We start from the raw sequence: 12,368 nt of genomic DNA on the forward strand, positions 1-12,368 counted from the left end.
AGTTCATATGTAAGGCATGCTGAGAACTCTTCTTTTTGAAATGCAGCATCTAAATGTCTAAATAAGTAAATAAATAAATGTAAATATTAAAAGCTGACCTTATGTTTTGGGAGATTCATACGCTTTCTTATGCAGCGTGGACTTCATCACAGTTGTTGTAGCAACACATATACACAGAGATTTGATTAGGGCACCATATATTTTGCATCATCTAATTATATAATAATTTTTGGTTCTTTCAGCTGAATACCAAGGAAACATACCCTCTTTTTTAAAAAAAAGACTGTTGCATCAAGTCTTGCCCATGGTTTTTATAATATCTCACAGGGTTTAGAATGTGGACATCCAGGTTCAAAGTATTTTTCCTGGACAGATACCTCTTTGAACTTAAACCATCTTGAGGCAGAGGTGTCCAGGTATAATTGCAGCTTGGGGTAGACAAACTTTCTTAGGCTGCAGGCAACATTCCCCTCTAGGCAAATGTTTGGGGGTTACAAGTCAGTGGTGGGTGGGGTTGGCGGCAAAAGGGTCAAGCAACAAGCATGAAGTTTACGTTTGTACAGTAGGCTAGGTTTTGCACACGCCCACACATCCCTTCTCTAACCTCCATTCAAGCAAGCAGGAAGGATGATCAGAGTTCAAGAGCACATTCAGTTCAGCCAAAAGCCCTCGGAGGTAGATGGGCAAAGGAAGGCATTCAGGCCTAGGGAGTTGGAGTGAGGTTGAGGCAGGGGTATGGCTTGGTATGGTCCCAAGGGCCACATAGAGAGGTTGGGGGGGCACTTTTGGCCTTGGGGCCTGAGGTTCCTCCTTTAGTGGTGGTGATCAGAGAGTGCTCAAGGTTTCCTTTCTAATACTCTGTGTTGCATTTCTAGTACCTGCACCTGACTGGTAAAATTAGCTGTTTCCTTTATGGTCTTAGCTCTTCCCACCTGATGGAGCTATTTGAATTAGGAGCTAGAGGACAGGTGTTTTGTAAACTTGAATCACAGGAATTTTTGCAATTTTGAACAATCTAAGACAATAGCTGTGCACAAGTTGTTGCAATCTACAGGGCAGACTGTGTAAAATAAATCTTATTTCAAGACTTGGAGTAAACTTGGCACCTTCGCAAAATGGAGATGCAAAGCTATGCTAAAATGAGTATTCAGTTGCTCAATAAATCCATCAAATTTATAGTTTTATCTCACACTACCACACAATCATAAAGTGAGCCTTGCCAGACTCAGTCTGCCCTCTTAATATAGCATTAGTTGTGAGATGCTTGCATTACTTCTGTTTTGAGGAATGGGTTGTCAGCTTGAAATGTATAATTACATGAGAAAATTGTTAGTGACTAGGTAATATACTGTATCTTAATCCTTTATGAATATTTTTAGGCGCTGTGCAACTATTAAAGGAATAAGTAGAGAAATATTTTACATGTCATGATTTCTACGCAATTATACCTATCTTACCTATCTGTCTGTGATTATTTTAAAATACTTAAGTGGCTAGACTTTATTAATGTGTATGTAATCACGCTAAGCAATGTTGTACCAGCTCTTTTCTTATAATACGATTTTGGTTTTTGAAGTTAAGAAACTTTGAGTTACTAACCTTTGGGTAAATGATCTAAAAGATAAACGAGAAGCAAAAATCCCCACACTTGAGCATGCACTGGAGATGGTGCTAAGTGTTGGATGGAGGAGGCAGCTGGTCCAGTGGTCTCTCGCTCTGCAGATTTGGCCAGCATCTGTGTCAGTTTGGGGGTTTATTGATCTGGCTGGACTGGGGGTGGGCATGAGGGAGTGGAGACTGCTTCTTTCCAAATGTATTTAAATTGTGCTTTAGTCAGTTAGTTCTTGGTCTAATGACCCATCCACCCTACTACAGCGGTACCTATTTATCTACTTGCACTGGCATGCTTTTGAACTGCTAGGTTGGCAGAAGCTGGGACGGAGCAACGGGAGCTCACCCTGTTGCATGGATTCGAGCCGCCGACCTTCCGATCGGCAAACCCAAGAGGCTCAGTGGTTTAGACCACAGCGCTGTCCCAGCTCCTGCCAAACTAGCAGTTTGAAACCACACCAATGCAAGTAAATAAACAGGGTACTGCTGCAGCGGGAAGGTAAATGGCATTTCCATGCGCTCTGGCTTCCATCAGTTGTGCCAGAAGTGGTTTAGTGATGCTGGCCACATGACCTGGAAAGCTGTCTGTGGGCAAACACCGCCTACCTCAGCCTGAAAGCAAGATGAACGCCACAACCCCACAGCCGCCTTTGACTGGACTTAACTGTCCAAGGGTCCTTTACCGTTTACCTACCTTTACCCATCCTACCACCTTCAACTTGGAAAGCCCTCTTGATCTAGCTGTGTTCATTAGATACTGCAAAATCTTGGGTTGGCTGCCAGTTAAAGGAACTGAAAAGTAATATAACTGCACCCATAGGCATGGCATGAGTTTTCGCCTTCCTCGTGGCTGATGTCCCTGCTTGGTATTACCGTACTTCTGTGATGGGTGTTAGCTTCCATTGCCACAGCCGGTGCTTTGGAATCAGGTGGAGCTGCTCCTAAGGCAAAAGTAAGGTGTGCTCCTGGGTAGGTATGAGGGAGAAATTAAATTTCATTCACATTTTAAGCCGGATATATCAAATTTGCTGTTTCTGAAACAATATGAAAACCAGCACACAGCCATCCCTCGAAATTTTCACTTATCTGAAATTTGCTCCGTAGTTCTCCGACTGAAAAATGTTGATGAAAATACATATGTTAGGGGAAAGTGTACATAAAAATGCATTAGTGAAAATAGCATACAAAAATGCATTATATTTGGGGTTGCATCCTAAATAATGAATATGACATGCTTCTGACAGTTGTCCTCGTGCACTAAATGCTATAGCAGTATTGGCTTACTTTTAGTTTAGGGCAAATTTTGTAAAAACTCACCCTGAATTGAAATCAATGAAAGATCTATATAGGCAAGTCATGCATGTAATCCAGGCTAGACTATGATTTTGTACAATGATGGAATTTTTCCAGAGGGATCAGTAGCTGTGTTCACAGCAGAGATGGGAAACCTAAAGCCCTCAATGTGCTGTTATCCTTCAACTCCCATGAGCCCTGGCCATCATAGCTTACAATCAGGAATGATGGAACTTTTAGCATCTGGAGGGCCAGGTTGCCCCAGACCTGTGTTACGGCAATTGCAATAAAGAGTCTTGCACTGCAAATGGGTGGAATGATGGCCCTATTAATGTCAGCTAGTAATGTAAGAGAGGCTGTCTGGAGTTTGTGCCTATAGAAAATTGTAGCAGGAAGGTTATTCGTTTCCGTAGCAGTTGAATTAAAATGTAATGCAATAGCTAATCGGAGAAATCACTTCATTCTCCCTTAATTTCCACTCTATATTCAAGAACTAGCAGGAAGGAAATACTAGATTACTTAATACATTTGGAAGATAACTGAGAAAAATACCAATTCTTAGTTTTCATGGATGTTTGCCATACCAGTTAATTCCTATTAACTTTTTTAAAACGTTTCTCTGTTTGGACTAAGCATTTACCCCCATACGTATCCCTAGCTTATATTTAATTTCTGTATTACAGTTTTTACTGCACACATGCTTGTGAAAGTGCCACAGTTTTGTTTAATGTCTTGCTGCCTTACACCTCAGTGGTAGCAGGGAAGGTGAAAAGAAAGACTGTTTAAGCATGAAAGACTGTTTTACATAGGCAATATAACAATGGGCCAAACAAAGTGAGATACTTTTTTTTAAAGGAAGATTTTTTTTGAACTTCATACTGTATTTGCTTTTGTTCAATCCTAGTTGACTAGGTTTTGATCAATACCAGTTGACTGTAATCATTCCTGGAGCACTTTTAGCAGCTACTGTAGTTAAAAAACATCTAGAAGCCTCTGGCTATATCACTGTCAGTGACAAATCCTTGGATGGATAGACCGTAGGTCTCAAAACTTGTATACAGGTAGAATCATAGAATTGTAGAGTTGGAAAGGACCCTGAGGATCATGTAGTTTAACCCCCTGCAATGCAGGAATATGCTGCTGTCTCATATGGGGATCAAAGCTGCAACCTTGGCATTAACAGCACCATGCTCTAATCAGCTGAGCTGTCATGTGCTTAGTAGTGTCCTCTTCCAATGCTAAGCACATGGGGGTGTGTGCAGTGGCCATGAAGTAGAGTGCCCCTTGCTTCACTTTTAATTGCCTTTCAAGCCATGGAAGATGACAGTCTGAAGTGCAGAGCCTTTTATATCCACGGAGGGTTACCCTGCATTTTAGCACACCTGTAACATCAGGGTACACAAATGTGTGGGGAGCCTCTGCAAATACAATGCTTCAGCATATTGCTTTCCACAAGTTGGAAGGCAGTAGAAATGATGCTGCCCCACTGTCCTTTCTTCCATGCTCATTTTCACACCTGAAGAAGGAATTCCTTGTACCTACTCTGAACCTTCACAGGGGCTGGGGCTGGTGATTCTTGGGGATAACATGTGGAACACAAATATACCAAATGCCCTACATAATAAATTTGGGGGCATGAAATGCTTAAGGAAAGTAGATGGTGCAGGTGAGAGGAAACGCTGGAGTGAAGCATGGTGGGAGCGCTTTAATATATTTTCTTTTTCTGCCCCATCTCCCCTCACCTTGGGTATTATAATAATCTGAGAATGAAAGTTCAATAACATTTTTACTGTTGATTTCCCCCCCTTATTGTTGTTTCCCTTATTGTTTCATTCATTTCTGTATGTTGTTATTAATCACCTTGAGCTTCTTTCGGAAGGAAAAGTAGGGTACCAACATTCAATGAAACAAAGGTGCTTTCAGCAGCTAGCAAAACACACACACACATATATATGAATGAATACAGTGTATTATTTGGCATCTGTAATACTGTAAACCTGTAAGCACAGTTGCAAATTTAATCTTACATGTCGATCATATAAGAATGGCAAAATGATGAACTAAATAATTGGCAAAATGGTGTGTTCTGTTGTTCAAAGCAGCCCATGTGTAATGAGACCTAGAGGATTTGTTGGAGCACAGGAAGCAATCAGAGACTGGATCTGTTGTCCTGCCAGCAACTTTTGCCAGAATAACAATTAGCGTTGGACTTTGTAGCAGTGTTACCGGCAGATGCCAATTAGGCATAAGAGTCAAAGGAAAGCCCAAAAAACCTGTATTTCCTTGTCTGTTCTTTCCCTGTCTCCACATTGAGTGGAATACTATCTAGCAAATGATTCTCTGGCATGCAGAGAAACTTATATTTCTGTCACAGCTCTTGGAACTCTTCCAGAATACTGGCAGGATCTTTAGAGTCTTATGAATAGCTATCTATTCTTATAGCAGGTTTATTTTTACATCCTGTATTCATTTCACTTGAATACACTATGCTGGCACCCACAAAGTACATTTATCATATTTTTCCAAGCACACTCTTCAAGCCACTTGTGTGTGTGTGTGTGTGTGTGTGTGTGCGCATATATACACACACACATAGGATCAGTGTTTTTTCACATTCTAGGCTAGCAGTCTTGTGACTTTGTAGATCCGTATGTATATAATTGGACAGACATTTTGCAAGTATAGTGACGGGTGTCTAAAAGCCCTGGTGTATAATTGATAATGACAGCAATGGGTATATAACAATTGCTAATTCTATTTGAATTGTTTTGTGTTGGGTGGGAAGGCATTCAAGATTTTGATATTTTAATTATCAAATCATCAATGTTACATAGTTTCTTCAAGAAAAGATCTATTGTTGTTGTTTATTAAATTTCTATACCACCCTTCATCCAAGAATCACAGGGTGGTTTACAATATAAAAACAAAAATATATACCATAGTAACAAACAAAAACAATAGCCCTGCCCACACAGTTTAAAAGTCCATAGATGGTTTAAATAGCCAAAGGCCTGAGAGAAAATGAATGTTTTTGCTGGGTGCCAAGTCAGTGCCATATTCCTAAAGATGCATAGAGTAACTTTTAATTTATTTTTTATTTTATAGCGTGTGTGTGTTTTCACTAATGTACAGCAGTATCCAGTGATACCAAATGGGGCAAGTCCATCCTGCTGGAATGCCAGTTAGTTGCTGGCTGTTAGCACATGGGGCTCTGTAGTGATAAATGTGTGTCATGCATCACTTGCCTTAAACGCAACAATTTTTAGTTTGGACGGAAGGCCCATCTTGTCCAACATCCTGTTTTACAGAGTGGCCAGATGAGTAGGAAGCTGAATAGCAGGAAATGAGCACAGTATCCTCTCTGGCTTTTTGTTACCTAGCAACTGATAGGTCAGAGCCATACCGCCTTCGAACCTAGAGATAACATATCAATTGTGACGTTTCACTGTTGATAGACATGTTTATTAATTTGTCTAATCCACCTGTTTTCTGAGCTGCTTAACACAATTGGGTGGTTTTGCTACACTACAGTTGGCGCTAGTGAGGTCAGTGCTCTCAGACTGACCTATCCTGGTGTGCCAACATGGCCATCAGTGTAGGCAGTACTTAATTAGATGGGCCAAGGGTGTGACTTTGTACACTATCTTTGCCACATAATGGGGCATTTCTGGACTAACTGTTGTGTGGGTGAGAGGAAAGGCCAAATTAGCAGGAAATTGGCCCTGATGGTGTGGTTGTTTCATTCATTTCAACACCCTGAATGGGGAGGGGTTGCATCACAAGGACATGACTCCCACATGGCTTTGAGTGCATGTAAATGGGGTCTTATTTCTTCTTCTGCAGTGTTTTTGGATGTCTCGTCTCTTGAACTACTCAATTCACATTTGCTGCAACTTGAATATTTATCTTACCTGGTGCCTTTTACACACACTTCTCTTGAACTTGATGTTATTTCTGTATTGAATGTGCCTGGTGAAGCACATAGTTCAGCCCCCTTCCTGGCTGTTCATGCCTGGCATTTAACAATAGAAACAGGTGATAGTTTGTTTTAAATACGATTATCTTTCATATCTTGACATGTTTTGTATTTTCCTCCTGTTGAAAATGGTCATGAAAAAGGAAGGCTCTCTGGAGAAAATGGCAGAGAGTCGAAGGTCTTTGTAAAAACCTGACCTTCATTTGGATGCTATTGTTCCTCCAGAAGTTGTTGGACTCCAGATCCCATCAGCTGCCGCCTACAAGGCAGCAGCGGTCAGGGGAGTTGTAGTCCTAGAATAATGGAAGTGCTGCAGGCTCCCCATGCTCATTCTTCTCATGAATCTGAATGGTAGGGTGTAACCTGTTTGGGTCATGACAAATGTCAGTGTTCATGATTGCATAGCCGTGGTGCTGTACATCTTAGCAGTGGGGCCACAAGTGGATGGCAAAGAGAAGGTGGAACGGTTTAACACCTACTTTGCCCCAAAAGGAAATCGGTGCCCAACCCAGTGATAACGCAATAAATGCTGCAAGGAGGATGCTGCAGCACAAGATTGGAAAAGAGAGGTGATGTGTTGTAGAATAACCCCAGTGAAGAAGCTAACAAATCTTGGCTGGATCTAGGCACGTCAAAGAAGCGATTCAATTAAACGTGTTGCAAACTCATACAGGGAAATCTGGTAGGGAAAGATGGGACTCCACAGCACCATCTGGTGTCACAGTGTTATATCGCATATACAACGCATATAAAACACTTTTTCTTTACCAATCTAGCCGAGTCCCTTGTTGCTGGTTGGGAAGGGGCCCCCATAACAGTTTAAGCTTCAGGGCCCAAAAAATGTAAGGCCACCACTTCCTCTGCCTCCTCTTTAAAGATCCTATGTAAAGAGCAGGCAGAGGGATTTTATCTTCCTGTTTTTGCACTAAGTACCTTCATTTTTTCACACTTTCCACTAATTTATGCTTTTTTGTAAACATTGGTTTGAAGAGCTATATCACAAAATTCAGATAGGTGTGAATTTCAAAGGATAGCTGTGTTTCAGTTTGCATATTGCTACAGAAACTGCAAGTTTGATATGTTCAACTTTAAATGCATATTGAATTTAACTTCTCATCCATCACTCATCCAGCCTTAATGTTTTGTGTTAGACATACAAATGAAATTAAGGTAATGTGTGTAGGGGAATTAAAATCACGTTACAGTGGTGCCCCGCTAGACGAAAATAATTCGTCCCGCGAAAATTTTCGTCTAGCGGGGTTTTCGTCTTGCGGAGCGGCAATGGGAGCCGCGCTCCGCAAAACGAAAAAAAAAAAAAAGACGAAATTTTTTCGTCTTGCGAGGCAGCCCCATAGACTTTTTCGTCTAGCGGGACAGCCTCCCGCTAGACGAATGCTTTCGTCTAGCGAGTTTTTCGTCTAGCGAAGCATTCGTCTAGCGGGGTACCACTGTATATATAGATGATACTATGCCTTTCAGATGTCTTAGACTGCAGCTCTCATCACATCTAGAGGCACTAAGTTGGTGAAATCTGGTATGTAGTTATAGAATTAATAGGAATAAGTCAAAATTAGACTCAGTTTTGATGCTATATTGATGCAAGAATTAAAAAACTAGATATAAACTGGAAAATTCCAAATCCCTTGTTAAATATCTTGGTATATATATTTACCACAGAATCCAAAAGAGAATTTAGGAAACTGGAAATCATGTTTACATATCTGGGGACAGTTGTTGTTTGTTAAAGAGAAATTGGACAAACAGAATAAGAATGGATGTATAAAATGGCTCTCTTTGATCAATTAACGTCTAGGCCTGTTGAAAGAAACACTACCTCACTTCATAAAACGGAGGCTTGACAGCGTGAACTCTGTTCATTAACTTAGTTTTCTGTTATCAAAACAAACAGTAGTTCTTATTTGTGTTTTACAGTGTAGTGCGTGCATATAGGGAATGTGTTCTGTCAACAATTATAAATGAATATGTTAAGATATTAACATTTCCCAGTGACACTGAACGTAAGACAGCTTTAAATAATGTGACGGATTGGGAGACCCCTAATGTCTGAGCAAAGCTTTTATTGTATATACAGCTATATATAATGGTACATCTGTTGTAATCTTAGTTAAGAGAGGGTATCGGATCTCTGAAATGGATATGATAGGGCTTCTCACCAGCTAAATTTTGACCAGATAAAATCCAGTACTCTTTGGAAAACTTTAAAATGGCTCCTTTACAGTGCTGCAAAAATATAATATTAGAAATATGATAGGACAGTCAGAATTCAGTTTTATCATCCGCTCTTAACTTTTGAATAATGGCATGTGACTTAATCTGAGTGGTGTTTCCTCATTGGATCCATAATTACATCCATTTATACTGATACGTTTTGTCTTTGAAATAGCAGAAATTCCTAGTATACGTAGATTTCATTTATTTAGGATTCTTCCAAGGTGGGAGTCTTCCTGTATGAGAAATAGATTGATGCTTCATCACCTAGACTTTGTGCTGACTTGGGCGAATTAAGGAATTAGGAAAATTGTTACGTAATGAATAGGCTTTAAATTATGGCTTGGAGGAATATTAACTCTCATTGACAAGTCAGTGCTGTGAGTTGAATGACGTTTGGCTTCTGCTAAAAGAAAAGACAATTTTTGCCACTCCTTCCTTCTGCAGATCCCCCATCCGCCTCTGCAATGTGTTCCAGAGGGGCTGAGAGGCCTTTCAGAGCTGCATGGAAGGTGTTGCACAGGGGAAGGATAGTTAGCTAGAGTTGCTTCTCACCTCCTTTCACAGATTTCTTCCACTAGATCAGGTATGGGGAACCTTTGGCCCTCCACATGTTGCTGAACTAGAACTTCTGTCAGCCCCAGCAAGCATAGCTGATGATCAAAGATGATAGGAGTTGTAGTTCAGCAACATCTGAAGGGTCAAAGGTTCCTCAGACCTGCTCTAGATGAAAAGCCATTCTGCAAACAGAATGGCAGCATTGCGATTTTTCTAGTGATCCACTATACTGATGGTAGCTGGCATTTCTAGCATGGCAGGAAGTATAAGGGAAAATGTGATGGGAAATATCATCTATTGAACCTGTCCAAATGACACTGAAAGACATGCACAAGGTGTGTGGAATGTTGTCATCCGCACTCTGCTTTGAAAAACAGAAAGGCAGTCTGAAAAGAATCGGCTTCTACAGAGTCAGTCAAATTGTATTTGCCCAAAACTAGCTTCTGTCCTAAAAATTCCCCTTGGTGTGTCTTATTTGTATAGTCACATAGTGTTATTACTAGTGGCTACTGTATTTATGAAATGTTAGCTTTCCAAAATGTACACTCAATAGTTTGGTGAACTATTCGTCCGACATCATTTCCAATTGAATATGAAAATTTGACCACAGAAGGAATCAGCAAGAACTAAATTTGCCTTACACATAAATAAGAATTAGTTCACATATCTGATTGTGATTTCTTTTAATCAAGAGTTCAGAAAGAAAAGTAAAATCGATTTCTTTCTCTTAAAATCCTCTTTCCATACCTTGACCTCATATCATTTGACCTTTGGGATAGAGAGAAAGGCAGCCCTGAAAAATGAGTGCAGTTGTCTTTCCTTTCACGGATGCTCAAGACATCTTGGTCACAAAAGTTCTCTTTTTTTGAAAGAGAAAAAAAAAAACTTGTCATGGGAATGGAGACAACTTGTCATGAAGAGCTTGCAGCATCTGTCATCCTTAGGAGGAACGTATTAAGCTGACAGAGGCCTTGTGGCTCCACAGTATAAGTCACAGGTGTTATTAACCATAATAGCTCAGTGAAGAGACTCATTTAATAAGAGGTATGCAGCTGTCATCTGGGCTAATTTGAGTGTATTTCTACCGGCAATTTCACCAAGATAACAGCGATTTGCAAAATGCATGGCATTTCTTGTCCTTCTCTTAAAAATTCAAACCTTAAGTATTTTCCTGGGGTACGTGCAGTGCTTGTTCTTTGCATCCCAAAGGCCAAATAAGGAGTCAGACACAGTAGGTTGGGTTGAACTAAGGGCCACTTCGTTAAACAACAAGCCGTATGAATACCTGCAGAGGGAAACCCCTTTAGGTTGGGGAGTAAACTCAACCCCAGGCCAAGCCTGCAGCTAATCACGTGAACCAACTTGCCTGCAGAAATGGGGAGTATATACAAAACACTGCTAAACCTTTTGTTACGTAAATACAATACTGGTAAACACTAGTCGTTACCAGAAATGGGTAGTATGGCAGAGGTGGCTGCCCCTTATCCCTGAAAGAGAGTAGGCACAAACCCCTACTGGCCAGAACGAGCAACTGGTGAGCAAAAACCTCCTTCATGGCTGAGAAGCGACCCTAGGTCATACTGAGAGTTGCGGGGTGTGTGTGTGTGTGTGGAGTGGGTGCTGCTAAGAGAGGAAAAGGGGGTAAAGGTGGCCTTCGGCCTCTAAATAAGGAGTTGGCTCCACCCCCACTGCTGTCATGTACGGGGGGGGGGCAATGTGGTGATGCACAGCGTCCACCAGGAAGCAAAGGCTGACTCCATATGGGTGGCACATATCTCAAAGATGTTCTGCTGCTGAGACTGGCTAGTTGAATGGTATTTCTGTAATTTTATCCTGTTGAAAAAGAATTTGATTTAGAGTGTTCAAAGTACTATTCTACCAAGAGTATGATCTCATATTTTAAAGAACATTTCTAAATCATTGCCATCACATAGCTAATTAAGATCTGGCATTGTAAAGTTATTGTTATGAGTTGGGTGGGGAAGGCTTCTAATTCCTGGATCTAGCAATTAATTAATCCAGTTTATTTGTAAGATTTGCCACACAGCAAATGGGTAAGAACCAAAGCACTCCTCAGATCCAGATAAGGAAAAAATGGTGCTTTTATGAAACCATTATCACAAGCAGTTTTAATTATCTTCTGTTAAACCCACTGATGTGTACTTTTTCACTGTTACTAATTAAATGACTGACTGAAAATCCTCCAAACTTTAAAAACTAAAAGAATGTTTGTGTGAGAGGTGTATGAGAGCATGCTTACATTTGCATATTTAAAGAATATTGGGCTTGTGCATTATGAATTCTGTACAATGACATTTGTTTTGTGCCGATGAATTTTAGGAGGAAACAAGTTGAGGAGCCAACCTTTCCGTCTGAACTGGGCTTGGATTTCTCTGGAAAAAGAATATTATGTTGTAGACGAGGATTCAAGGGTTCTGGAAGTAACACTCAAGCGGAGAGGATATCTGGGGGAGACATCATTTGTTAGTGAGTATCCATTTAATTTGTCCGAATGCAACTTTATTAGAGGAACTTACAAACCATCAAAATATGATTAAAGGGTGGTATAAAATGGTTGAAAATAAACCATACTCTTAATATTTAATCAATGCATTTCTGCAGTAAAATGGTCAATTACAGCAATTCTTGCCTTCATTGGTTATCTTCACAGGGTTTTTTATTAACAGTTTACTACAGCAGA

General features: G+C 40.5%; 1 protein-coding gene across 1 annotated transcript in view; it reads left to right on the top strand.

The window, feature by feature from the left end:
- FREM3 (FRAS1 related extracellular matrix 3) overlaps nt 1-12,368 on the top strand; it is a 77,375-nt gene that overhangs the window by 16,014 nt on the left and 48,993 nt on the right. The window contains exon 3 of the mRNA XM_033160821.1: nt 12,008-12,154. Coding sequence (XP_033016712.1) covers nt 12,008-12,154 — 147 coding nt within the window. The remainder of the gene's footprint in view (nt 1-12,007; nt 12,155-12,368) is intronic.

Source organism: Lacerta agilis, chromosome 9 (genome assembly GCF_009819535.1).
Source record: "Lacerta agilis isolate rLacAgi1 chromosome 9, rLacAgi1.pri, whole genome shotgun sequence".
Lineage (NCBI taxonomy): Eukaryota > Metazoa > Chordata > Lepidosauria > Squamata > Lacertidae > Lacerta > Lacerta agilis.